Source organism: Lissotriton helveticus, chromosome 2_1 (assembly GCF_964261635.1).
Source record: "Lissotriton helveticus chromosome 2_1, aLisHel1.1, whole genome shotgun sequence".
In the NCBI taxonomy this organism is placed as follows: Eukaryota; Metazoa; Chordata; class Amphibia; order Caudata; family Salamandridae; genus Lissotriton; species Lissotriton helveticus.
Window position 1 is genome coordinate 1,989,852,604 of NC_136059.1, and position 27,245 is coordinate 1,989,879,848.

Below are 27,245 nucleotides of genomic sequence, written 5' to 3' on the forward strand. Positions count from 1 at the left end.
ATTGGTGCTATAATATTGCTCATAATGTTAAATTTTCTTTCCTGTCCTGTGAGTTAATGTCTTTTCTGCGTTGTTTTAGTTTTTAACGTTGTAATAGTTTTGAGCCCTAACGTTGCCCACCAAGACCTTCAATTTTATTAAAATTATATGTATTCTATACTTGCATATAGATGCTTTCAGTCAGCCCTCTTCATCCATTGTATACAAAAAGTGATGGATGGAATGCTTGAGTACATGCTTGTATAGCGCATGGCTACCCGGAGGCATCCCAGCGCTTTAGTTTGAGTTGATATCAGCCACTCGTAATTACCCAGGGCAGCAACCGAGTCCATCATTATTTCACCCACCATGCCTCCTCAGTTTGGACCCAGTTATATGCAAATGAGTCTTGACCCTACCCCAGTGTGACCAGTCCAGCCCGCACAGCTAAGCCAGGTCCTCCCTGAACCCAAACCCAAGCAACCCAGGACTGGTTTCACCCTAGTTGGGGCTCATCAGCCAGATATAGTTTGGTTCCCTTGACAGTGTGCATGTTACCCACGTCTGGGCATACCCATCCCAGTTAAGGCAACAAACTAAATTATACAAACAAAGTGATGGATGGAATTCTTGAATTAATTTGAGCCATTGGTAATTACTCAGGGCCGCATCCCAGTCCATCATTATTTTGCACAACATGCCACCTCAGTTTAGACCCAACTATATGCAAATCAGTCTTGACCCTGCTCGAATGGGAGCAGTCTTGCTGGGTCCAACCTGAGGTGGCGTGGTGTACACAATTCTTGTGGATTAAAATGCAGCCAGAGCAATTACCCGTGGCTGAGCATTCCCTCTATCGCTTTTTTGCATACTCTATATCCATTGGTCGTCTTACCAAAGTGTGCTTTGTGAGGCAAAGATATTTTTGCTTTTAGCTAACTTTTATTTTTTTTATGTTGATGGGCTCCTAGCCAGCGCCTCAGAAAAAATTGTTCAGAAAAAACATGACCAAACAAGCATCAACAAAGTCAAAAGGCTGCCAGCCAACACTAGGCAATACTGGCTGTGCCAGTGTATGTGCCAATGTCAATTGTTTTCACTACTGTTGTTGGCCAGAGAAAGTTTAGGAAGCTTTGAGCGGAGTTTCTTTAAGAATTGTTTTATAGAGAATACATTTGTAAATGTATCTGCTTAGGCTTATGCAGTACAGACGGCTGTATAAAGCACCTTAAAGTGCCACTGTTATGTGCAGAGTTGGTTAACATTACATTATGCTTGTGAGCCAGGGATATAGATGTCTACCGATGAACGCATTCAATACATGGAGCTGGAGCTATCGTGATCCTAAAGTGGAAAACATTCTAGTACCGGGACTCCTGTAACTATGCCATTTTTTAAACAACTGTCTAATTTATCGAATATTTGTTTCATTTTAATGCACTCCATAGAGAAAATCTTTTGTATGCACAGTGTTCTGTGGCAAGTGAGGAAGTGTGTTTTATTCGATCATTTTCATTGGAGCAGCAAAGAAACCACAGATCTTATAGATAGGTGTTCACTCATCTGCAGTTTCCTTTCAGTTAAAACAGACAGCTGCATTCATTTGCAGTACACCTGCTGTCACTGCCAGAATAAATTTTGCAAAGACCGGAATATATCTATAAAGCTGACATTCTTCAGAAACAGAGCTTTGTGCAGTAATCAGCCCTGTGCAGATGATTGTTAAAGCTTTATTGGTGTGAGGAAGGCCAGTGACTTAGTGCATCTGCTTTAGGGATCGGTATGCAACCTGTGGTGCAAATGTTGAAATACCAGCAGACATGACTTGGCCTTCATTTCGAGAGTGATTTAATGAATATCAGATGTGTTAAAATCGTTATAAAGGTTATCAGCCTCCCAGAGGATACTGTGTGACAGCAGCACAACTATTATTTTTGTTTTCAAAGAAAAAATTCCGTTTGCTTTAAATGAATATTTTAGCTTTGCTTTTTGGGAAATATTTATACTATTCTATAAACAAGCCGTAGGTTCTTACCATTTATTTTGTTAGTGATAACTGCATTTATTAAAAACACATGTCAAACAGGCTTGTCTTATGTCTGCGGCCTTGGTATTTGTTACACTCCTGGGTATTGTGCATCCGCATCACATCATACAGATGCTATATAGTACGACGCAGACAGTAGGATGAATTTAAAAAACGCATACATGAGACCCTGTTGCTTATCATATCTCTATTACAATATTGACTTCAGGTCTTCAGTCAGAGACATGTTCTGTAAAATAGACGTAACTAAACAGATTAATTTGAGACAAAGCCAGGAACAAACTTATTATTTAAAGGAAATGTGTCATCTGATTTATCTTCCTTTTTAGGGTGATACCACAAACTCCAGCCTTCTACAGGTTCATCTGAAATGTGACATTACTTCTGAAATGCACGAGTTACCTAAGGTAGACCAACTTTTGTTATGTTTCAATTGAGTTCTGTCCATAATGAGATTTGAGCTGTGAGTTATGACCAGACTCTTCTTTTTCTCGTTAGAATGCTTGCTCTGCAACTGACCACTCAAGGTTGCTGGAGATGAATGTGGTGTTGAGGACGGACAATGACCGGATTACATCTGAAGGCATCAAGCAGTACATACTGGACAACATGTTTGTGGTTTATGTAGCAACAGCCACAAGTAATTTCTCTTGTAAGTGTTGCACTTTGCATTTTTCACCTCACAGTTGAAAATTGCATTCTACATAATTGATTTATGTTATTCGAAATGGTTCTTAAATGATTTGTTTTTATTTTGGACAAGAAAGTAAGACATCAACAGTATCTACAACTTAAACATTTCCAAAGCACCACAAAATTAGAGTCTTAGGGTCCATCAATCCGACAGGTCCAATAATAGTCATCCAAGAAAAAAAGAATGAGATTCAGTGAATAAGAGTCCAAAGTATGAAAACACTGTGTGAGTCTGAAAGTCCAAGAGCTTTTTATTTTTATTTAAGCAATCAATTTGACTGAAATCCAAAACTGAAACAGCGGACACGTGTACGCTCCAGAATGCGGCTTGCAAAGGAAATGCTATTTGCTCACATGTACCTCTGAGCTCTGAGGACAGGAATCAATAGAACTTGCATCCATACCGACTATGATGCCGCCACTGTAACTCCTGTAAATTATCGGCTTATAGCTGTTGCCGTTGCAATGTCTTAACTACTAAGTTTTCTTTGACCTCAGCACATTATATACATTATTTTGATATTACTGGATCCCTTCCGCAAATTATTTGATTTAAAAACGGTGCAAGTTTAATTGCTTCCTGTCCTCTGGGATCGGAGGTACACGTGAGCAGATAGCATTTCCGTTGCAAGACGCATTCTAGAGCGTGCTTGTCTCTGAATGATTTCTTGAGCCTTGAAAAAGTTGTCAAATGATGAAACCTGTGTCGGCTGTCTCAGTTTCGGATTTCAGTCAAATTGATTGCTTAAAGAAATAAAAAGCTCTTTGACTTTCAGATCCACATAGTGCCTTCACTCTTTGGACTCTTATTCATTGAATTTCATTCTTTTGTTTTTTGGATGACAAATATAGGACCTGTTGGATTGACGGACCCTGAGGCTCTAATTTTGTGGTGCTCTGAAAAAGTTTATTATGTTATGAATATTCAAAAATTCCTTTCTGATATTTGCTACACTCTAGATTGGTGACATAGTGTTGTTTGTACATTTGAGCACGTTACATAGTTCTTTTGATTGAATTTAAAAATTTTCCCTGAATCTGTGATGTGCGAGCCCTGTTGTTTGACCACTTATAGATGATCTACAACTTGATGTGGTTTATCCAATAGTGTACACTGCTAGTATGAAGAATATTTGTGCTTTTAGGCTATGCATAATGCAGACAATGGTTCGATTTTGTTTACTAAAAAGGGGCAAGTGGCTTTATTAGATTGAGCTTGTACCACTTTGTGAATTATGGGAAACATTTTATGCAATACTTTTTTCATTATAGTTCATTGTGTAAATTTTGTTCACCCTAGTAAATATGAGAGTAAATGTACCACAGATTGTTCAAAGTATGTGCTTGTCAGCCTCCATAAAAGAGGCCCAGTATATCTATTGTATTTCACAGATTAGCAGTTTTGTGCTTACTCCAGTTCTTTATAGCTCAAAGATTTGAGATATTTATTGTTAGATGTTATTAGATGATGTTGCAGAGGGCAGGGCTTGGTTGGGGTTCTCACTTAAGCGTGTGTTTATAAATATGCACATAGGGGGGAGGAGTTGGCCTAACGGCTAGGGCGGTCGACTTCAAATCTGGGAAACTGGCATCGAGTCTCTGCAATGACGCTGAACATCCTGTGATTTTTGGCAAATCACTCAATCTCCCTGTGCCTACCAAAAAAATGAATGTGTCTTCATGTAATGCAACTGGTGCTATGTAAAGCGCTCTGATACCCGATTCGGGTCAAGTTCGCGCTATATAAAACTCTGTAAAATAAAAAAATTTACATATATATTTACATTTGTAGTGGTGCTGGTTATACATTTATCTGTGGAGATTTGTTAAGGATTCACCTTTCTTGTAAGTTCCATTATGCTCAGTTTTCTTTTAACTTTGAGGTTTTGTTCGAAAAGTGTCTTCTTCAATATTTGTACATTTGACAGGGGCACACCTTTCCTAATGTTAAGACCTACATCTTTTGATTTTATCTAATTTTATCTTTCTTTTGAACAGATGGCTCTACTGTAAATATTTACATATTGAATTTGGGGAACTATCTAGTTCACGTACAGGTAATTGTACACATGTGTTTCTTTGGCGCAGTAATTAGTGATATGGCAAGAAGTATTAAGAAATGTGTTATGTAAAATAAATGGAATAGTGAGGCAAACAATGTCTTGATATTAAACTCCGAATTCTTGTTTCACTTTGATATTAAAATACATTTGCTCATATTTGACATCTGCATCTTAGTTAGCTGGGCTTCTACTTTTTAGTGTTTATGTCCACCAAATATACTAATAGAAAAAGTTGAATCTTAAAATTCTAAAATATGTAAGGGCATTCTCATTGTAAAATCCTCTTCCACAGAGATTGAAATTGTACCTGCAACCCACAGACTGTGAGCTTAGCACACATTGATGTATTATGGAAGAATCACTTGTAATAAAATTAACAGTAGTTAAAAGATACCCCAATCTGCTTGAAGGCCCCTGCTTCAAGGAATATAATTACTTTTCCAATTCTTTTATTATTGATGCATGTATTTATGTGGCGTGGCTATTGTAATATAAACTACGTACCTGTTCCAAGGACATAATCCATTATCTATGTCCCTCTTAAAATCTATTTAGTCTGGCGAGTTAGCCAGCAAAATAGAGCTACTAGAACACATGTTAAATAATTGTTATTTACCAATGTAAACCTTGCTTAAGCTACATTTATCAAAGAGGTTAGAAAGCTTTAAAAATTACATTGTTTTATGTGGTAAACTTTGTTTTTAGTACCAAAACCGTTTACCCAACCCTCTTTATAGTACCCAAGTGTACTATAATAAAGCAGTATGTATCACTATCAGCGTCTGAAATGGCAATGAACAAGTCAGTTTAACAGCCTATCTATGTCCTTTTTAAAAAAAGGACCAAACTTGAGCTATAACCAATCAGGCCACAGCACCCTCTAGAACACTCCCAACAGAGGCTGAGTCCCTCCGTTTTTCCACCGCACGTCCTGAGAAGGGAGTCTCCCTGAGCTCTGCTCAGTTTCTTCAGCTATTCCTGCTTTTTGAATCATCCAAGAATATATTTCATGTTTCATTTATTTTACCCTGGCATGAATTTTTCAGTGTTTCAGAAAGCAGGGTAATGCCGTCCTACAAAATATGTCTAACTTTTCCCTCAAAACTCTCACGTTCAGAGATATGAGGCTATTATTGGGACTACAGAAACGTAAATCTGTGACTTCTGATGAGGACAGTGAGGATTCCTTCACCTCGTAGGGGAGGTCAAGGGGAGAGGTCGTGCCAAGGGTCTCTGGAAGGCGTTCAGAAAAGCCATAAAAAAGATCATGAGTCTTGATAAGGTACTTCTCACAGAGAAAGAGACAATTGGAAAAAACGTCCTCAGAGGCAGACCCCACAGCTCCCTCTGTAACCCTGATACTACATCAGGGAAAATACTCATAACCTGACAATGAGGCATCTGCGACAGAACTGCCATCAAAATCATTGTTCACAACCATATCGTATGGCATCGTCTGATGGTCATCTGTGATGGCCTTGTCTTCGATGACCTCATCTATGACTGTCGTCTACAACAGCCTTGACTACGACTGCCTCGTCTACAAATGGCCTTCTCAACGAATGGCGTGGTTTATGACCTTCGTCTACGATGGCCTTATCTGCGACGGTCGTTGAAGGCGGTCGTTGACGACAGCCTCATCTACAATGGTCATCTACGACGGCCGTTTACGACAGCCTTCTCAACGATGGCCTCATCTATGAATGCCCTAATCTATGATGGTTGGCTCTGATGGTAGTCTATGACTGCCTCATCTGCGATAACCTTGCCTATGAGAACCATGTTTACGACGGCCTCATCTATGACTGCATCCTATAAGACCGCTTCGTCTATGACGAAGGCCTCGTCGCCCACAAACATTGTCGACGTCAGCCTAGTCGACTACGTCCACCTTGTCAACTACGGTCAAGATGGCAATACAAAAGAGGAAGCACCGTATTCATCAACAAGAATAAAAGACACATAATCCAGAATAACTTAATGTCACAATTTAGGGGGACTAATATGAGCAAGTCTACAACAGTCAGCAATAAATAGAGAGGCAATATGTGGAGCAATTTCACCAATTTGCTCTGCCTCCGACTTCAGAGCATGGGTCAGTTCAATATAGCTCTAGTACTAGACCTACAGGGCATGTTACAGGATTACTACTAACATTTTCCCGATCCTGCAAGGTTACATCATGCCCGATATGTCCGCATCCTCCTATGCTCCTGCCATTAAAAGAGGGATCCCAGCGTCAATTATTGCCATTCTTCCTAGGAACGACCTGTTCACATCTGGTGATGATAGAGAGAATAGCCACAACCGCTGGATTCCCCAACTGATGATTTTTGATGGTTTCCAGACCCTTAAGAAACGAGCAGCCAAACGCTACGAACTTCCAAAAGCAAATAATCAATGGTTTGTTCTCTTGCTGATTTTAAATAGAAAAGCTGCGCGACCTATTCCAATTGTTGATATATCTGGGAAGAATTGCAATCATGGGAAACCCTGTCACTCATAACCCTGCCTAACCAACAAGGGGATGTTCAGACAACTTTGCCCAGCACTACTGTAAATCATTGGCAATATGAGGCAGGTATAACCATGTAGTCAGACATTGACACATTCATAGAATTTGTGCCAGAAGGCATAAAGGGCATAAACAAAAAAGATTATGCAGGGGTCGCAACTACCTCATCAGTATACATAGATTGTGCTATAGATATAGCTTCAATAGATATCCAACAAATGGCAGGGTCAGTGGTCCTTAGACGTCAATGTTTGTTCAAGGCCACTACATTTAGAACCTGAGATACAAAAATGTATAATTTTTTTACCTTACCATGGTGATGCTCTGTTTGGCAAGCACGTCGACGATGCCTTGCAAGCAGTCAAGGCTGACTCTGACACCGCAAGATCTTTTGCCACAGTCAACTTTGAAAGAAGCACCCTTTAGAGGGACCCGAGAAAGAGATACTTATCTGTATCAAGGAGGATACCAAAGGTGTCAGACTTAGCAACGCTATCAGTAGCCCTTAGGCTAGCTTACCTACAGTGATAACGTTCTGGTGCTGCTTACACCATACTGTGAGAGAAACCGTTCCAAAATGTTGTGGTCAGACATTAGAGTTCACCCAGATTCCGCCCACCAATCCACCAAAATGAGAGTGCCCACCTCTTCTCCCCCCCCCCCTTTATCTGCATCTGCCTCAGAAGGGAGTGCTAGCTATGCTAACCAAATGTTCTATACAGAAAGGCTTACATTCTCAGCAAGGAACAAGCTTCTATTCTCATTTTTTTCTTCATAGACATGAAAACAAAGGATTGACGATCCCTCACGGACCTCAAGAAATTAAACAAATATTTCCGAAACCAATACTGTTATGTGGTCATCCTCTCCGACATCACATAACGGCTCTAAATTTACAGGATTCATACTTCCCCCTTTCCTCCCACGCATCAAAGTTCTTCCATTTGGCTTCAGATTAACTTCCTGAATTTTTACCTACTGCATGGACCTGTGGCAGCTTTTTTCAGGACAGAGGGTCATCAGGTATTCTCCTACTTCGGCAACTGGTTAATAAAAACACCAATGGCATTTCAAGCGTCCAAGACCACAGAGGCTTGCCTAAAGTTGTTTTACAGACTAGGTCTCTTTTTGAATTATCAAAGATTGTCAACTCATCCATCCAAGAAGATTCTGTTCCTTGGCCGCAACTCTAGATACTGTCAAAGACAACGACTTTCAATTCCAAGCCAAACAACAAATGCTCTAAGAACTGTCTCTCGAACTAAAAAACAAAACAAAATTAGCATGCCTGTTCAATAAGCTTCTGGACATCATGTCCTTAGTGATCAATATGATCTTGTGCACCTGAAAATTAGACTCTTACAGGAGCAGCTATAAAAACAATACATTCAAACAAAGGAATCGTTCAAGGGCCTGGTGATCTTCACACATGTATGATGAAAGCCCTAGCCTGATGGTCCCTGATTTCCCACCTATCAGAGGACCTCACGCTCTTACCTCAAATACCTCACTTCGTAATGACTATAGGTGCCTCCATGGAGAGATGGGATAGTCATCTAAAGAACCTGCAAATTTAAGGGACGTGGTCTGCGCTTCAAAAGAGCATGCACATCAATCGCCTGGAGCCCAACTCCATCTAGCTCAGTCTCCAAGCTTTCCTGCCAATGATAGCAAAGATTTTGGTGTTAGTTCACATAGACAATACCTCCAGCATGCAATGAAGCAGCTTCCATGAATCAAAGTTTGATCGGTTCGCGTTAAATATGATCTTCTCGTTCTGGGGCAAACCGGCTCTAGATTTCTTGGCAACAAACGAAACCCGCACATGCCAATTCTGTGCAAGTTGTCATGCACATCCAGGATCATGAGGGAATACCTTCCAACACATGGTCCGGGATCTATGATTAACTTTTCCCCCCCGATACCTTTAATACCAAATGGTCTCAGCAACAGGAAAGTGGAGAGGTGTCATCTCATCCTGATAGCCCCCAGATGGCCCATGCAGCATTAGTTCAGAGTTTCTCCTGCTATCGCTATTCAGCCATATTCACTTTCTAACATCCCATAAACTTTTGATAATAGAACTAAGGACAGTTCCTTCATCCTGACCCGACTTCTCTCCTTTAATGCGCATGGCTCCTAAATTCCATGAATTCCAAGATCTCAATGTTTCTCAGGGCTGGAGGTGTATTCTCTCCAAGTCAAAGATGAAGTCACTATAGACATGCAAATGTAATGGAAAAATGAATGTATTTGGTGCCGGAAATGAAACCTACATCCTCTACTGACATTATCTGGCAGATAATTACCCTATCTCCCCAAGTTAGCTTAGTTACGGTGGTACATGGGTCTTTTAAGGTAGGACTTGCAGCAATATCAAGATTCAGATGCTCATCACATTTTCTCTCTTTCTGCAAGTGCAGACTCTTCAAACAGTTCATGAAATAATTATTCAGAATTTTTTTTCTCCTGCAAGGGCTCCTCAAATGGAAAACCGCCTTGTTCCTAGCGCTTGCTCGGACCAGGAGGGTAGAGGAGATAGGCTTTCTCAACTCAAGAACCTTCTTGAACCTCCACAATTTGGTATTTCACAGAAACAATCCAAAGATTTATTCCCAAGGTTTCTTTATATTTTGCCTGAGTTAACCTATATTTCGGACTTTCTTCCAGAACCCAACATCACCAGCTGAGAGGACTATTCAGATGCTGTATGATATTTAAAATTCTACTTGCATCGCTCTAAACAATTCATTAGAACTGACCAACTGTTGCACTCCAAGGGACACACTCGTAAGGTGCTTGTCATAATGGCAACTATTGCTCGAGTCATTTCAGCTGCAATCCAGTTCTGCCACTCAAAGGCTGGCAAGCCCCTAGCAGCAGAAAAACCAGGGTGCACACATCTAGGGCAGTTTCCACCTCAACTACTTTGTTTGCTTAAGTGCCTCTGGAGAAGATATGTCGTGCTGTAACTTGGGAGAGTGGGCATATAATTTAAGCAGCATTATTGCCTCGAATCGGCACAGTGCAGTGATGGAATGGGTTGGACAGGTTTTTATTACACCACTAATTTCAATAAGAGAGCCTCTTTTGGTTTCGTGTGTTTGCTTATGTATTATGCAAATTTTAATATGATCTAAATATATATTTATATATAATTTTATTAAATTGCACATGAATGTTATGTATATATTTTCTACCCACCATCCGCTATTTAAGCTAATCCTATGAGATGTACAAATACAGTAACTGCTTGTTATTCTTATTCAAGCGTGTGAATCTATGAAAGATCCAATACTGGAGAAAAAATAAGTTACTTACCTGTAACTGCAGTTCTTAAGTATTGGTATCTTTCATAGATTCACATGCGACCCACCCTCCTCCTCGGAGTGGCTTCCCTTATAGCTCAGGATTGTTTATTCCCACTTGTGCTTGAAAATCTGAGGGACTCCGCCTCTGTTGGGAGTGTTATAGAGGGTGCTGTGGCCTGACTGGTTATAGTTTGTTTGGTCCTTTCTTACACAAGGACATAGGCAATTAAGCTGACATTTTCATTGCCTTTATATGCTATGATAGTGATACGTACTTCTTTATTATGGTACAAATAAGGTCCCTTTGATATCTGATCGAATGTGCTTCTGTTTAGCATGGGAGATGCTTTAATGGTTAATAATACAATTTTAACAAAACAGCAGCAGGAGAGGGATGAGGAATGCTCCTTTATCCTACAGACACTTATGAAGCAGAAGCAAGCTAGTTTGTAGTAAAATGAATGGGATAGGCCTGCCTTAACTTTTTTTTTAATATGCCTTTTGCAGTAGATTTTAAAATGCACACTCTTGCATCGTAAAGCCTGTTTTGGCTTCCTCTTCAGTAAGTAACCTTGACTTCAAGGGCAGGGCATTTGCTCTTGACTCTCACAATACTTGAGTTCATGCATCAGAATTTATAATTATTTTTTCCCTCTAGCAAAGGTGATCTACTCCTGGAAATTCATTTGTAATGTAAATGTGTTGTTACTTAATATAGAATATAGCCTAGCGTAGAATGAAAGTCATTCTGAGAGATTGATAAGTATGGGCTTCAGTTCCAGGGGACAAGAATAAGGGCAGAGGTTTAAAACCTACTTGTAATTCAAGAGCAGTGAACAGGGAAGGCCTTCCCCTTGGAACTTGCTGTGTTCTGCAGGTTTTATTTTTGTGGCTGCCTTGGGACAGCAGCAAGAAATAGAAAGAGATTTCAGACAGTGCTAAGTCTACTGGTTATGCTGTTGTCATAGTAGGGAATCGAAGACTTGTAAAAATAAAGGTGAGCAAACTGAGTCTGAAACACAGATAATTTTGTAATCTTGCAGTCAGTTATGATAAACTGATAATGAGGGTGGAGTATCCTAAAGAGACTTGGTTTTGTGTACCAGAACCTTTGCTCCCATAATTAGTGTCTCAAAAGCAGTTTGACGAGGAGCAATCAGGGCCTTTTTCAAAGTCTGATTCTGCAGTACAAATATGACAATCTGTAAGGGGTGGGCACACTTTGCAGAAAGGTCCTGGTTTCCATTAGTGAGCCAAGCATGTTTACCATGCAGGATCTCTGTGGCCATAGGGAACGATTCTCAATATCAATCCTGATTGTGGGACTCGGGAATTTTACCATTGTCAGCATTTTGGTCTTCATAAAGCATCTATATAGACCTGTACTACCTTTCAGTGCAAGATAAGCAGATTTGTATTGTAGGACCCTGGAGAAGGTTACCCGATTTCCTGTCAGGTATTAAAAAGTTGATTTTTGTGGTATTATGAGGCTGTAGAATTCGGTCCGCCACAGTGTTTGTTAGAGAAGTGACTTTTTCCCCTTATCGTAGATATTTGTGTAGCTTGAGTTATGTTGTATTAGCCCATACCCAGTTTAATGTTTGTTTATTTTTTATTATTTATGTATATTGGTAACAACCCCTCACTCTGGACGCCAGAATGGTGGCCACCCGAACTGGACTCACTCCCTGAACCAGTAAAAAAAAAAGTAAAAAATCTGGGTGTGTTGATAGATAAAGAACTGAAGTTCAGGGATCAAGTCAACAAAATCACATCAGTCTCCTTCTTTTCTCTAAAGCTTATAAAAAAGATTGAAAGGTTTCTGCCCCTGGAACTTCTGAGACCGGCCGTCGGCGCATTGGTTCTTACGAAGATAGATTACTGTAATAGCCTCTTTCTCACTCCAGCTGCTGGCCTTGAAAAGAAGCCCCAGACCTTGCAAAATGCAGCTGCTAGTTTCCTTCTCAAAATTCCCAAATATGAATCGGCAAGAGGAGTCATCAGGAGACGGCACTGGCTGCCGGTTAAACAATGCCGCAAATTTAGGGCTCTTTGCATGGCCTACATGGACTGGGACTGGACCATTTTAGAGAGAGGCTCAAATGGTACATTCCAGCCAGGACACTACACTCTGGCTCCGCAATGAGTTTGATTGTTCCCCCCTTTAGGAGAACCAACTGGGGAGGAAAGAGTTTCTTCAGGGCCACAGCAGTGCTCTTGAACAGTCTCCCAATGACACTGAAAGCTGGGCCCTCTCTACTCACTTTCAGAACGGCCCTAAAGGCCTGGCTGTTCTCTCAGGAGACTTAAAACCACCCGCCCCAAACAAAACTTGATGAGGTCATCTAATAGAGCAACTTTTTCAGGTCCTATAGTGCCAAGACGCCGAACGTCATGAGTTGTGCTTCACAAATTATATAAAATAAATAAATAATTTATTTTTTATTTTTTGGTTGATGTCATTTAAACCCAAAAAACGATTCAGTTATAGTCTGTCTCGATGGCAAAACCCATTCATTTTTTATCAACAAGTCATAGCAATACCTTATTTTATGGTCTGCATTAGTGAGAAATGCTTCCTTTGTACAAAAAAGAGCATTAGTTTGTCTCCTCAGGATTATATCACCTTTTATTTCCAAATGCTTTTGCCTGATGGCCTCTTCTATCTTTTCATAGTTGAGCTGAAACCCAGCAGCCAATGCTGTCCTTAACCAGTTTCTTAGCCCATCATAATAAGCGTAAGGCTCATAGTAGGCTAAAGTGTCTAAGATGCAAGTTAAGCATAACACAGACATGCATTGCTCCATCATTTGGCCAGGTGGATCCTATTAATTGCATTGTATCATGACAGGTGAGGGCAAGAGCTCCAGCAGAGCAAAAACACTATTGGACCATATATTGAAATTTCATGGCTTTTGGCAAGTAAGTAGTACATTAAGTACCAGCTGGGTATGGCATCAGTGGCATCCAAGGTCAAGGCCACACCAATATTCAATTCATGAATTATAAGTGGGATGGTAATACAAATATACAAAACATAAGGCTAGTGTTACAAAGCTGGCGAGGTCAAAGTAAGTATACCGGACTTGGAATGCAAGGCGCCTTTGATAGTGACTTCTGTATAGAGTATCCCAATGCATTGAGTCGGCTATGTAAATACACTAACGGGAACATAGCATTTTACCTTCATTCAGTACAGATTAACACTTGCTTTTGTATCTTTATCTGACCTGCGTAAAAACATTTTGAAATAAGTAGATCAAGATACCATGTTACACCCCTAAAGCAAAAAGTAGCCTGTGTAAAGTCAGATTGTAACTGTTGCGATTAGGGACAAATCTACAATGGGAGCCTGGCTGTAATGTAGGAAATTTTGCATACAGCGGGCAGATTTGCATTGGAGATCTTAAGAAATATGAAAGCTGTTGGTAATAACCTAAGAAACTGATTCAGACTCGCACCTATTTGCATATTTTTAAATAAAATTATGAAATATCACTGTGCTGAGATTTTAAAGCATATTTAAAAAGAAATTGGGATTTGAATTCTGTAAACTATTTTTATTGTACAGTGATGTTTCTTTTATAGTGGAAACATCTGATAAATATAGATTTATGATGTAATAAGGACATTTTAAGGGCCTTCTTGCTCTTACTTAATTTATTTCTGTTATAAGTTGGTATTAGTGCTTAGCAAGGATAATTGTGTTTTTCATCCTTTTGGTTGCAGGACATACGCAGTGTTTTACAAAGTGAATTTCTGTCTGTCCAGTCTGAACCAGTACTGCTACTTAGTTCAGCATCCAACTTCACAAAGGTTGCTTCAATTACATGTGGAGGTATGTGCATTTTACCTTTTAGAGTTGAGAGTGGGGTCTTCATTGCTGGATAAATAATCACAGTTGCAAAGTGGAAAGGAGTTTGTATGATACCCTTCACACTATTTCTTTAAACATTTTTAGCCGACTTGTACATTAAAGTGATTGGGGGCAATGACGTTTGATTTGGAAAATTTACTATCAGGATTGAATGCAAAGTAAGAGAATGGCTTGTGCTTATATGTTGCTGTACATTCTCTTTCTAGTCAGATAGTTGCTTTTTCAGTCACATACAATTAGCAGATTAATAAAAACATCTTGGAGGAGAGCCAGCAAAGGGGTTCACTGTTTGAGACCGTTTTCTTTCACAGTTTCCTAGTCGCCCATCCCCTTTTACTAGGTCAAAAAAACTCTATGCAGCTCGCTAAAGTAATATACGCTAACATCTTGTTATGTATAGTCTTGTGTGGCTCATTGCAATAATACTTGTTCGAGGCATATGAGCTGCAGATTGCACACTGTGCATAGATCGCCACCTAGTGTTGAGCCCGGATGTTTGCAGTTTGTTGTTGTACTGAAAAGTTCTTTGGAAGTCACGAGATAGGTGACTCCTCCTTTGGACCAGATTGCGCATGGGCATCGGCTCCATCCCCAGATTGTTTTTTTCCGCCATCGGGCTCGGATGTGTTTCCTGTGCTCCGGTTAGGAACCGAATTTCCTTCGGCGCGCAATCCTCACCCAGTTCAACGGTATTGTTTCGATCGCGCTCCACATCGATGCGATTGTTCACCTTCGAAGCCTTCGATTCCGGTCGTCGACGAAGGCCTTCGGGCCTGCCTAGGCCTTAACTCTGGCTCATGGAAAGGCGCCATTCAAAATGTGTCCTCGATGTGGGTCGAAGTTTTCCCACACCGACCTACATGAGGTGTGCAACCTTTGCCTCTCACCGGAGCACGAGGCTAAAGACTGTTCCGCTTGTGCCTCCTTCCGCTCCAAGAAGACAATCCGGGGCCGACTAGCTCGAAGAACAGTGGCCCGCTCGTCAGCTTCGATCCCCGACGACATCTTCGAAGAGGGCGTTGACGTGCCAGAACAGCAGCACGTCGAAGAGAGTACCAGCTCCTCAGATGCCAAAGACTCCGACGTCGAGGAAGTCACTCCACCTCAACGGGTCGTAAATAAGATCGTCGACCCCAACCCTTCCTCGACACCCTCTAAAAAGTCTTCAGGCACACCCTCACCTTCAAGGCCCGGGTGCACTCCGAGAGATTGCTTCCCACGCCCCACCTCCATGCCCGGCAAAGAAGCCCATTAAGCCTTCAGGCAGCTCGGGCCCGAGCCAGCCTATCCACGGTGCCGATCCTACACCGAAGAAAAAGCCATCTTCATCAACCACGCTGACTGTTGCTCCGACACCAAAGCACACAGCACCGAAGACTGGCAGCAGCTCATCGATGCCGAAACCGCATTCGGAGCCAACTAAAAAACCACCTAAAGCTCCAGATACACACGCTTCGGAACCGAAAAAACACCCGGAACCGAAGAAACACGTTCCGGTAGAGGACACTTCAAAAGGGCACAATTCTAAACCGAAATCAGCTACCGACTCGGTGCCGATAAAACCTACGGAGCCGAAAACCTCGACACCAAAGGATCTGCCCCTGTTCAGAGGAACTTTTCACACCTGATCCTAACCCAAAAACTCTTGTCACGGATCCTAAGACTGGCCAATTGACTCTCAGTTCCAGAAAGAGACCACTTGATGTGCCAGCACCTCCTCCTCCTCCAAAGAAGAGAGACATTGCAATCTCTCCATTAAGGGTGCCTTCTCCTCTACCTCCCCATACTGCTCCCCCTCCTACACCTACTCAACCTCACCATTCACCTACACCATCCCCTGATCCACAAGAGGATGTAGACACAGACTCTGATGACACAGATGGAGGTGCGCATGACCCAGCAGGGACCAATAGTCCCCCCTCAGTCACCTAATCCATGGGATGTTTACAACACCCCCGATGTGCCTTATGTTCCACAAGACGACATAAACCCTTCTAGACCATCCCCACCAGAGGACACTATAGGTTTTAACCTACTAGTCCAAAGAGCTGCCCAATATCATGGGGTGGACTTACACACAGATGCGGTGGAGGAAGATTTCCTACTAGACATTTTTGATAACACACAAAGGTCTACTGCCATTTTACCAATGCTTAAGGGTGTAATCACACATGCAACAGAGGTTTTTAAAGACCCCGTCAGAGCTAGGGTCCTCAATCCTCGAATTGAGAAAAAATATAAAGCTGCCCCTACAGATCCAGTCTATATTTAAGGTCCAGCACCATTAGACTCTTTAGTAGTGTCTAATGCACGTAAACGTGCTAATTCTCAGACATCAGGTGAGGCTTCACCACCAGACAAGGAATCCAAGCTACTTGACGCCTCAGGCAAAAGAACAGCGTCTCAAGCAGCTAATATCTGGCGCATCGCCAACACCCAAGTGTTGCTGGCCAGATATGACAGAGCTCATTATGATGAACTAGAGTCCATAACATCTTGGCCATCAAGATGGCCGCCGGGTAGGAGCTGCCTGAGGGAGCTCCCCGTGCCTGGGGTCCCTTGGCCGGGTATATCCCTGCTGGCAGCAGCCATCGATCGTCTCTGGGACAAGAAGTTCAAGAGTGACTGGATGTGCTGGTTTCCACCCGGTGATCACCGTTGTGTCCGGCCGGGATCACAGCGGGTGCCCCGGAGCAGTCTCGGCAGCGTCGGAGAGCGGAGAGGGGCTTCGGATCACGGATCAGCGCGGTGTCCGGTCCGCACCACAACAGAGGAGCCCCATCGGCGTGGAGGGCTGTGGGAGGCTCGGGTCGGTGGTGGTGGCTGCCCCGAGGCATCAACGGCCGACACCGGGACCAGGGCGAGACGAACACCGGACCCCTCCCCCCACCCCCAGTCGGAGCAGATGCTGCGCCGGGACCGGGGGTCGAGGCAGCGACAGCGGACCCCTGCCCATCTGCAGCGGAGTGCACTGGCTCCGGGACCAGGACGTGACGAACACCGGACCCCTCCCCCCACCCCCAGTCAAAGCAGATGCTACACCGGGACCGGGGGTCGAGGCAACGACAACGGACCCTTGCCCATCGGCAGCGGAGGGCACTGGCTGCAGCACCGGGACCTGCGCGGATAGTTGGGGGCATGGGAAGTCTCCCGCCCGCTACGCATTAGAGGCATAGAGGGCAGCCGGCATTGAAAACGAAGGCGAGACGAACACCGGACCCCTCCCCCACTCCCGATCAGCAACAGCTGCAGATACTTTCCCGGGACTGAAGTCAACAACCACAACGGGCTGCGTGAACAGCCTAGGAGTTCTGGCGGACGGCGGACGTGACTCCCGGTTGCCCCCCCCCCCCCCCTCTCATACTGCTGCAAGGGCTCCAGGAGCAGTGATGCGGAGCAGACCGGCGGACCAACAGATTTCTTGCGGTGCTGGCGGGGACCGAGGATCGGGCATGGGGACTAGCACGCAGCCTGCCAGTAATTCACCGCATCCTACCTCACCTCCTGAATAGACCCTGCAAAATATGTTATCGGCAATACTACATCCTAAGCTCTAAGGCGCCACTGAGCTGAAAATAATCATAAGGTACTTTATTTACTCCACTCATTTCACATTTTTAAACCGCCATTGTTCACAAGGGCAGGGGTCACTAACTGAAACCATAAATCTCTGCCGGTATCTCCAGAGGCCCACGAGGCTCCTCGGCATATCTCCTCCACACAGGTCCAAAGCAATAACAACAAACAGAGGACTATGATTCCCCTTCTTGGCGGCCATCTTAGACTGTTCTTTCGCAGTGGCGGCCATCATGGACTAGTTCAGTTTCACTATTGGAGCAAGAGCTGAGACCAGACACATAGTCTAAGTTCTACTACCGCGCTCCTTACTTGCCTGTATCTTGTGATAGTGTCTGCCTTTTATTGCAGCCTTTCTACATCTACTTGTTTTTGCAACTGTCCTTACCTATAATGCACCGACTGCTACAACATATATTCTTGGATGCTTACAATGTACAACAATGTGTTTCTCTATGTACTGGCCCTATAACCTGTTATGAAATTGTTTCTTACCTGTAACGCACCGACTGCTTCCTCATATATTCCGGGGTGCCCACAGTTTACTCTATTTGGTCTTACGTAGTGGTCCTATAGCCTGTTTTACCTGTAATGCACCGATTGAGATGCTGGGATTGAGATTTCTGTCATGACTTCAAACTAATTAGTGTAAAGGGGCAGCTGAAATTCCAGGAGCCTAGTCCCAACAGCTCGACGACGTCGGAGGGCTGGAAGTGGTCCCCCGCTACACGGCGGAGGAGGGCGCTGGACATCGAATGCTGTCTTATGTAAATTGTTTCTTACCTGTAACGCACCGACTGCTTCCTCATATATTCCGGGGTGCCCACAGTTTACTCTATTTGGTCTTACGTAGTGGTCCTATAGCCTGTTTTTACCTGTAATGCACCGATTGAGATGCTGGGATTGAGATTTCTGTCATGACTTCAAACTAATTAGTTGTAAAGGGGCAGCTGAAATTCCAGGAGCCTAGTCCCAACAGCTCGACGACGTCGGAGGGATGGAAGTGGTCCCCCGCTACACGGCGGAGGAGGGCACTGGACATCGAATGCTGTCTTATGCAAAGCGCGTTGATAACCTAATGGGTTCAAGATCCTGAAATGTGCAACGTAACTGATTCTATGTAAACTGCTGTGATAACATGTAACGGAACTGGTGCTATGTAAAGCGCTCTGATAACCTAATCGGTTCAAGTTCGCGCTATAGAAAACTCTAAAAATAAATAAAATAAAATAAATGCAACATCTACCTGACAAATACAAAAAAGTACAATAGAACCAGTTCCTCTGCAGCAACAAAACAAAGGTGTTTACTCTCTATACTTTCTGATTCCAAAAAAGGACGGCTCTCTGAGGCCTATTCTAGACCTCAGACCGCTAAACATATACATACAATCAGACCATTTTCACATGGTCACACTGCAACAAGTCCTTCCGCTTCTGTCGCAAAACGACTTCCTTGCTACTTTATATCTCAAGGACGCATACTTCCACATTCCCATTCACAAGGCTCACAGGAAGTATCTCAGATTTGTAATAGACGGACAGCACTATCAATTCAAAGTACTCTCATTCGAAGACACAACAGCACCAAGAGTATTCACCAAGTGCTTAGCAGTGGGGGCAGCGCATTTACGAAGACAACACATCCATGTCTTCCCGTACCTCGACGACTGGCTCATAAAAGCCAGCTCATACAACCAATGCGTGGAACATATTCATGCCACAATACAACTGCTTCACGACTTGGGGTTCTCAATTAACAACGCCAAGTCCCATCTACAACCATCCAAAATACAACAGTACCTTGGTGCCACAATAAACACCTCAAAAGCGCTTGCCTATCACACTCCAGCAAGGATAGCCAGCATACAAACTCTTCTAACAAGGTTTCAGCTACAACACTCCCTTCCAGCAAGAGTGTTAATGCAACTCATAGGGATGATGGCCTCTTGCATTTTCATAGTGCCCCATGCAAGACTTCAAATGCGTCCGCTACAAGAATGCTTGTCACGTCAGTGGAACCAGGCTCAAGGTCAATTGACAGACCTAGTGTTGGTAGACGGTCGGACTCATCGCTCTCTGCAGTGGTGGAAAACCAAAAACCTTTCCAAGGGACGACCGTCCCTAGAGCCAGTTCCTCAGATAATCTTAACTGCGGACGCATCGCTGTCCGGATGGGGAGCCCACCTACTGCAACACACCATGCAAGGCAGGTGGACACCACAACAAAAGTTACTCCACATCAATCATCTGGAGTTACTAGCAATATTCCTAGCACTAAAAGCTTTCCAAAAGCAAGTATCAAACAAAGCTGTGTTAGTCCACACAGACAACATGACAGCCATGTATTACAAACAGAAGCAGGGAGGCACACACTCCCTGCAGCTATCTCAACTAGCACAGGACATATGGCGGAGGCCTATACCTCAAAACATATTCCTTCCAGCCCAGCATGTTCCAGGAGTACAAAATACCATAGCGGATCTGTTAAGTCGACAAACACAACAGACCCACAAGTGGGAACTTCATATGCAAGTTCTTCAGCCATACTTTCAGATGTGGGGACAAACTCAGATAGACTTATTTGCCACCCACGAAATCGTCAAATTCCCAAGCTTCGCAGCCAGATATCTACACCCACTGTCCAAAGGCAATGCGATATTGATGCAATACAGATTTGCGTACTCTTTTCCACCTCTACCACTCATGCTACTAGTAGTACGCAAACTACAGCAGCATTCTCTGACCCTCATCCTAGTTGCTCCAACGTGGGCCAGACAACCGTGGTACACCACACTGCTACAACTGTCGGTAGTACCGCATCAAAAATTACACACCTCTTAACACAGAACCGTGAGAGATCAGACACCCGGACCCAGCTCAGATCAACCTTGTGATCTGGCTCCTGAAATCCTAGAATTTGGATATTTGAACCTTCCTCCAGACTGCATGAATGTCATAAAAGAAGCTCGACGTCCAACCACTAGGGCATGTTATGCAGCCAAGTGGAAACGATTTGTAATATATTGTCACAACAACAATATTAATCCTCTAGATGTGTCTATTCAACACAACATACGATACTTACTGCATCTCCAAAGATGCAACTTAGCCTATACATCTATTAGACTACATCTTGCGGCAATAGCAGCATATCTGCAAAACAGACAACATCTATATCTATTCAGAGTGCCTGTTTATGGAAGGCCTTAAAAGAATAATTCCTCCCAGAGTACCACCTTCACCTGTGTGGAATTTAAACGTTCTTCTCACACGGTTAATGGGGCCTCCTTTTGAACCCTTACACAAATGTGAACTACAATTTTTAACATGGAAAGTTGCGTTCCTAGTAGCTATTACCTCTCTGCGGGGAGTTAGTGAACTACAAGCACTAACCATTCAAGAACCCTTTTTGCAAATGCAATTCTTACCCAAAGTCATTTCTCCCTTCCATCTCATTCAATCTGTGGAACTGCCCGTTTTCTTCTCACAACCACAGACAGTACCAGAAAGAGCTCTTCACACTTTAGATGTCAAAAGAGCATTGCTATACTACATAGAGAGGACACAACCCTTTCGTAAGGCAAAACAACTTTTTGTGTCTTTCTCACCACCACACAAAGGTAATCCCATTTCAAAATCTGGGATAGCTAGATGGATTGTCAAATGCATACAGATTTGTTACCACAAGGCTAAACGTATGTTATCTGTTCCTCCTAAAGCCCACTCTACAAGAAAAATAGGGGCTTCAATGGCATTTTTAGGGAACATTTCCCCTAGATGACATCTGCAGAGCAGCTACATGGTCTACACCGCACACCTTCACAAAACACTATTGTGTAGATGTGCGCAACAAGCTAATGTGGGCCAGGCTGTTCTCAAAACATTATTCCATACTACTGCAACAGATGGGGGTGGTCGCCGCTAGGGATTGGTACTGCTATACAATCTATGGACAGTGTGCAATCTGCAGCTCATATGCCTCGAACGGAAAATGCTACTTACCAGTATGCATCTGTTCTTGGCATGTAAAGCTGGAGAGTTGCACACGCCCACCCGCCTCCCCTTGTCTGTTCCAGTATTATCTTAATTCGATGCAAATTACATGGGCATCCTTCCTTTTCTTGCAAAGCACCATCATTTCCCTAATGGCGAAAAACAATCTGGGGATGGAGCCGATGCCCATGCGCAATGTGGTCCAAAGGGGGAGTCACCTATCTCGTGACTTCCAAAGAACTTTTCAGGACAACAACAAACTGCAAACATCCGGGCCCAACACTAGGTGGCGATCTGCAGCTCTACATGCCAAGAACAGATGCACACTTGTAAGTAGCATTTTCCTTTTGGATCAAGTCTGGTTTATTGCTGATTGCAGTTATTAACTAATAAATCAAAATGTAAAGTTTCAATTTTTTTAATTAATGAATTCCACTGTGTACCAAAATGAAGTGTAGAGCGCCATTCATAAACTTGAAATTACTATTAGGTTAACATCCTCCAGTAGTTTTATTTCAGTTTTCCAATAACGTTGGCTACAGTTATTTGTAAAGACAAAGACCCACTCTATTGGATTGTATGTTGTCCTAATGCACACTTATATGTGTCTGGCCCATTGTCACATTTCAGTGGTGGTTTGCCTTGCATTGGTTACCAGCTTGAAGTATTTTCGATGTGTACCAATATTTAGTTATCATAAGGATTTTTCTATACTAATGTTCCACTGATGCCAATAATGGGTATGTAATTCCGTTTTTGTAGTCTATAGAGCTCTTGTTGCCACAGAGCTGCAACTAGGGCTCAGGATAGCTTTAGCTCGCAAATGCTGAAGATGTTTGTAGAGACTGGGGTACAGTGTGTTTACAAAGAGCAAGCCTCACCTAGCTTTATACTATCATAGGTATACTTCTATGAACAATGAGAAAGCAACACTCTCCCAGAAACCTACATTGTTCAAGTTACTCCTCGAGCAAGCAGGAGTAGGGATGAACTGAGGTTGTTTCTTACCTAAGATGACACAGATTCTTTGAGGATGAGCACTCAACAATGACAACATATTCTTGTAAGATCCCTCAGGATGTTGAAAGTCATTGTCAAGAGTGGGCACTAGATCCCGAGCAATTACAAATGGTTTTCCTGCAGTTTGCCAAAACTTGCTTTGATCACTTTGACTCACTCAAACCAAAAATGTCAACTCTTTGCCAGGAGATACTGGCAACCACCGACCAGAGGAGAAGCATTTTTGATAAATTGATGAGGGGTATTTCAAATCTACTTGTAATAAAAAGAGAAATTTGCAATGCTGTTTAAATGGCATTAAAATATTTTCTTCTAGTGTGCATGTAATGTTTTCAAACCATTTGCTTTAATCTATTCATTGTTAGGGCTCGCGCCTGCGTTGCAGTACGCAGCAGTGCTCGCGCAGCGAGAGCCCTTTTGTATGGGGTTTTGAAAGCTGCTCACAAGCTCATTGGCTTTCCCGTGCTTTTTTAAAAGAAGCACGCATGCAATTGGGCAAAGTCAGGCGCATGTCCCGCCTTTGCTACGCCCATTCCTGACGGTGGCTAGCACGCGCAGTAGCGCACGTTCACCTCGCTCCTCTGTGGTGCGCGCGCACCACTGGTTTCATGGAGGGGGGGATATGCTGTTGTGAAAAACAAAGCACAGCACTTTAACAGCTGCTGCCGCCCACTCAATCAGGCGGCATGCAAAGGCCTAGCGAAGCCTCAGTAGGGCATGCGTCCCAGTGGCTATAATATGGACAATTATTAGTTCTTTCTTTCTTCCTTTGTTTGTGTGTGCATATACACACATATATATTTATAAATGCACTAGAACGCATCCAGTAGTGGGTTTTGTTGTTTTGGGAGGTGACCGCGAGACACACTGTGCGCCTTGTAGTTATTAGCCCCTGCAGCCCGTCGGCAGCCTCAGACAACACGCACCGCACGGATCCCGCGTCAACACAATGGCAGCAAGAATCAACAAAGATTCTGCTCCGGCGCGGCTTGGAACAGAGCTGCTGATTTCACCCTTTGACAAAGATATTTTAATCTGGTCTTTGTCACATTATTTAAGTGTAAGAAAATCTTGGAAGAAATATTGTTTTTCCAGCAAACAGTCGATCAGAGTTAATTGAGCGCGCCCCACGAAGCCTCCAGTGTTTTGATATCACTTCGCAGACCGGTTTTTACCTTCCCGTTGTATCCACGAGCGGCGATGCCCGGTGTGCCCTGGTGAATGAGGCGGCCCCAGAGCTAACCCACCCCCCACCACACACATTATTTTAGTTAAAAATAGCTCCTTTACGGAGCCCCAGTGATGACTCATGAGAGCTACTTCCCCGTCCACGCGTGGAAATGTTTCATGGGGGGGATTCCCACAGGATTAGTGCACAGCAGGTAGGGTTGGGAGCGCACAACACCGCCTCCCCCGGCTCATGGGCTGGCAGCGTCCCCCGTTCACGTCCGTGTGCCGGGGCAGTGGGGGCTCCGCCTAATGATGTGATATGTGAGTGTGTGTGTGTGTGTGTGTGTGCGCGTGTGCGCGTGTGCGTGCGCGCGCCGCGACCACCCTTCCGAGGGGACTGCGGTAATTAGGCACTGGGCTCGGGCTAGCACCTTCATCAACTGCTCATTACTACACCCATCTCCACCCAAGGAGCCATGGCATAGGTCAGAGCACTGACGTCATCCCTCCCCAGCCGGCTTCATGTCGGGAATTCGAAAACAAATTTTAAACAAGCATTTGCAATGCAATAGGTCTCTCATTATTAAAGTTTGAGCTATTGGTGTTGCATTATTTGGCAATGCCAATAGCTCAAACTTTAATAATGCGAGACCTATTGCATTGCAAATGCTTGTTACCTTTGTATATTCAACTCTTGTGCCTTTTGATAATTGCGATCAGCAACTCCTATTTAGCATTAAAGGAATGAGAACTGCTTGTCTTCTCTAAGGCTGCATTAGTTTACATCATTGTATTGTGCTTGAAAATTGAGAAAGTGCCAAGGAGAAATGTTCTAAAAATATTCCTCTTAACATTCTGTTTGCTTTGCCAGCTGCAACACACGAACATGATGCTAACTGCTTGGGAGAAGTAAGGATGAATCTGTTGAGTGGATCTACAACACCACAGACTTGTTTTTCCTTTCAAGTGAATGAAGGGTACGTATCACAGCAGAATTGCTAAAGTATTTTTATGAAATATGCATAAAAGAAAGGGATGGCCCAGTTTAATTATGCTTGTGTTGCTTGTTTATTTTTATAAATAGGGTATTGCCAATTTTAATGTGCAGCTTTGTTTGTTTAGGGGCCAAATATTGTTGTTTAAGCCATTCGGATACTGATAAGCAATTAGGGTATACCATCCATTATAAACCTTTTCTCTAAGAAGCACCTCATGCATTATAAGCTCACAAACCAAACACCGTACCAGCATTGGGAAAAGTGGGAAGAAAAAACATGTTCATTGCTTTAGCTTGAGTTGCACAAAGGCACTTCATCCCTTTGTGTGCTTCCTTGATTTGAGTTAATTAGTATTTGCATTGTTGAAGGCACATCCCATATATTATTTGCATATTTAAATCACATGAGAATTTCAAATTATTTTAGAAAGAAAAGTATTATTGATTTCGGAGGCTGGGACCAGTAAGCTCATAGTCCTCATTATCTAGCAACAATCAAACTAAAAAATTGTTTATATAAAATTTGTATTGATAAAAGATTTACCATCCCAAATCATTACCTACACATCAAGGTGCCACAAAGAAGAGTTCAGACTGCTCTGGAAAAGTACTTTAGTGTTCACAGTTGAAGACTTGAGACCACTGAGTGTGATGATTTTGATAAATTCATAGCTAGATAATTACACCCCTGACATAAATTTAAAGGGCCTCCCCATTTCATTCTTTCACACACCTTCTCCACCCCCACGGTTGTCCCTTTTTACGTTCAGGGTTTAAATAGTTTCTAATGAAACATACATTATAATCCATTCATGATACATATAAATTTGTGCTTGCCACATATGCATACATGTTAGATAATTAATGGTTTGCAGACAGGTGGTGCTGTCTACACTGGTAAACAATGAGATGACCCTCTCCAGATGGCCTTAGCTTTAAATAACCACATAATATCACCTTGGCTTAATCCTGGCTTAATGTTTCCTGTTGGAACTTGGGTAAATGAGATTTTTCAGGCCCTCCAGGTATAACCTAGCCTACGCTTGGGTCCTCCCATCTTGTCATGATTTGTAATAATTTCACACTGGTTTGTAAGGATATTACAGCACGGCCAGGAGAAAGAAAAGATACAACATTAAAAGTTAAGTCTTTGATTATAATGAAAATGTCTTCCCTATTGTATAACTCCAGATCCGTCTCCCTTTCATTATGGAATTGATATTTCACACAAGCTGCTTCCTTGTGGGTTAATTTTTTTGTTTGACGGGTCTTTTTTTCCCCTCCGTTTTTAATGAATGACAAATTGTGACCGTGGTAGTATGCCTTTGCAGCACGTTCTGTGTCGAACACTAGAAACATTGTATTACAGTTAAGCTTGTAAATTCTTGCACAGGTAAAGCCCACCATTGCTCTTTGAGATCGTTTCTGCTTTGATCTGCTTGTCACCTCCTTTGTTTTGTCATCTGATTGCAGGGTGTTTGGCCTTGATCCTTCTGCTGCATCATTTCACATCCAACATAATCACATGGACTCTGGAGTCTGGTCAATATGGTTGACCAATAACTTTGACTTCAGCATTGTGTTACATGATGTGTTTGTCGCTAGAGAAGCCAGGAATGTTTTAAAGGTAGGCATTGTTCTTCAGTAAGTTATTGTGAATGCTTTATGGTATATCACAAAAACATAAGAAACTTGTTACCTCGAGTTAGACATCAGCAATGTAAGCTGTATCCTTTGTGTGCTCTTAATTCAGACAAGTGTGTGCACCCAATCCTAAAGCCTTTAACAAGCTATTACATTGCATGCTTTTCAAACATTTCTTTTGAAATTTTTGCTGTACTTCTCGAAATGAAGTGCAGTTAACCTGCGGACTGTTTAGTTTACGTTAACATAGTTTTTTGTTTAAACAAATTTAGTGCTGTCTTTCTTTCTTCCATTGAAACATAAGGCCTCATTCAGTGCTTGCCGGATGCAGGACATCAATCAGAAAGCAGCCAATGCC

The 27,245-nt window shown here is 42.8% G+C and overlaps 1 protein-coding gene across 1 annotated transcript in view; it reads left to right on the forward strand.

The window, feature by feature from the left end:
* Window positions 1–27,245, forward strand: part of TMEM131L (transmembrane 131 like) — a 673,742-nt gene that overhangs the window by 342,790 nt on the left and 303,707 nt on the right. Inside the window, exons 8-13 of the mRNA XM_078676947.1 lie at window positions 2,356–2,433; window positions 2,525–2,678; window positions 4,718–4,776; window positions 14,338–14,446; window positions 25,118–25,223; window positions 26,717–26,870. Coding sequence (XP_078533073.1) covers window positions 2,356–2,433; window positions 2,525–2,678; window positions 4,718–4,776; window positions 14,338–14,446; window positions 25,118–25,223; window positions 26,717–26,870 — 660 coding nt within the window. The remainder of the gene's footprint in view (window positions 1–2,355; window positions 2,434–2,524; window positions 2,679–4,717; window positions 4,777–14,337; window positions 14,447–25,117; window positions 25,224–26,716; window positions 26,871–27,245) is intronic.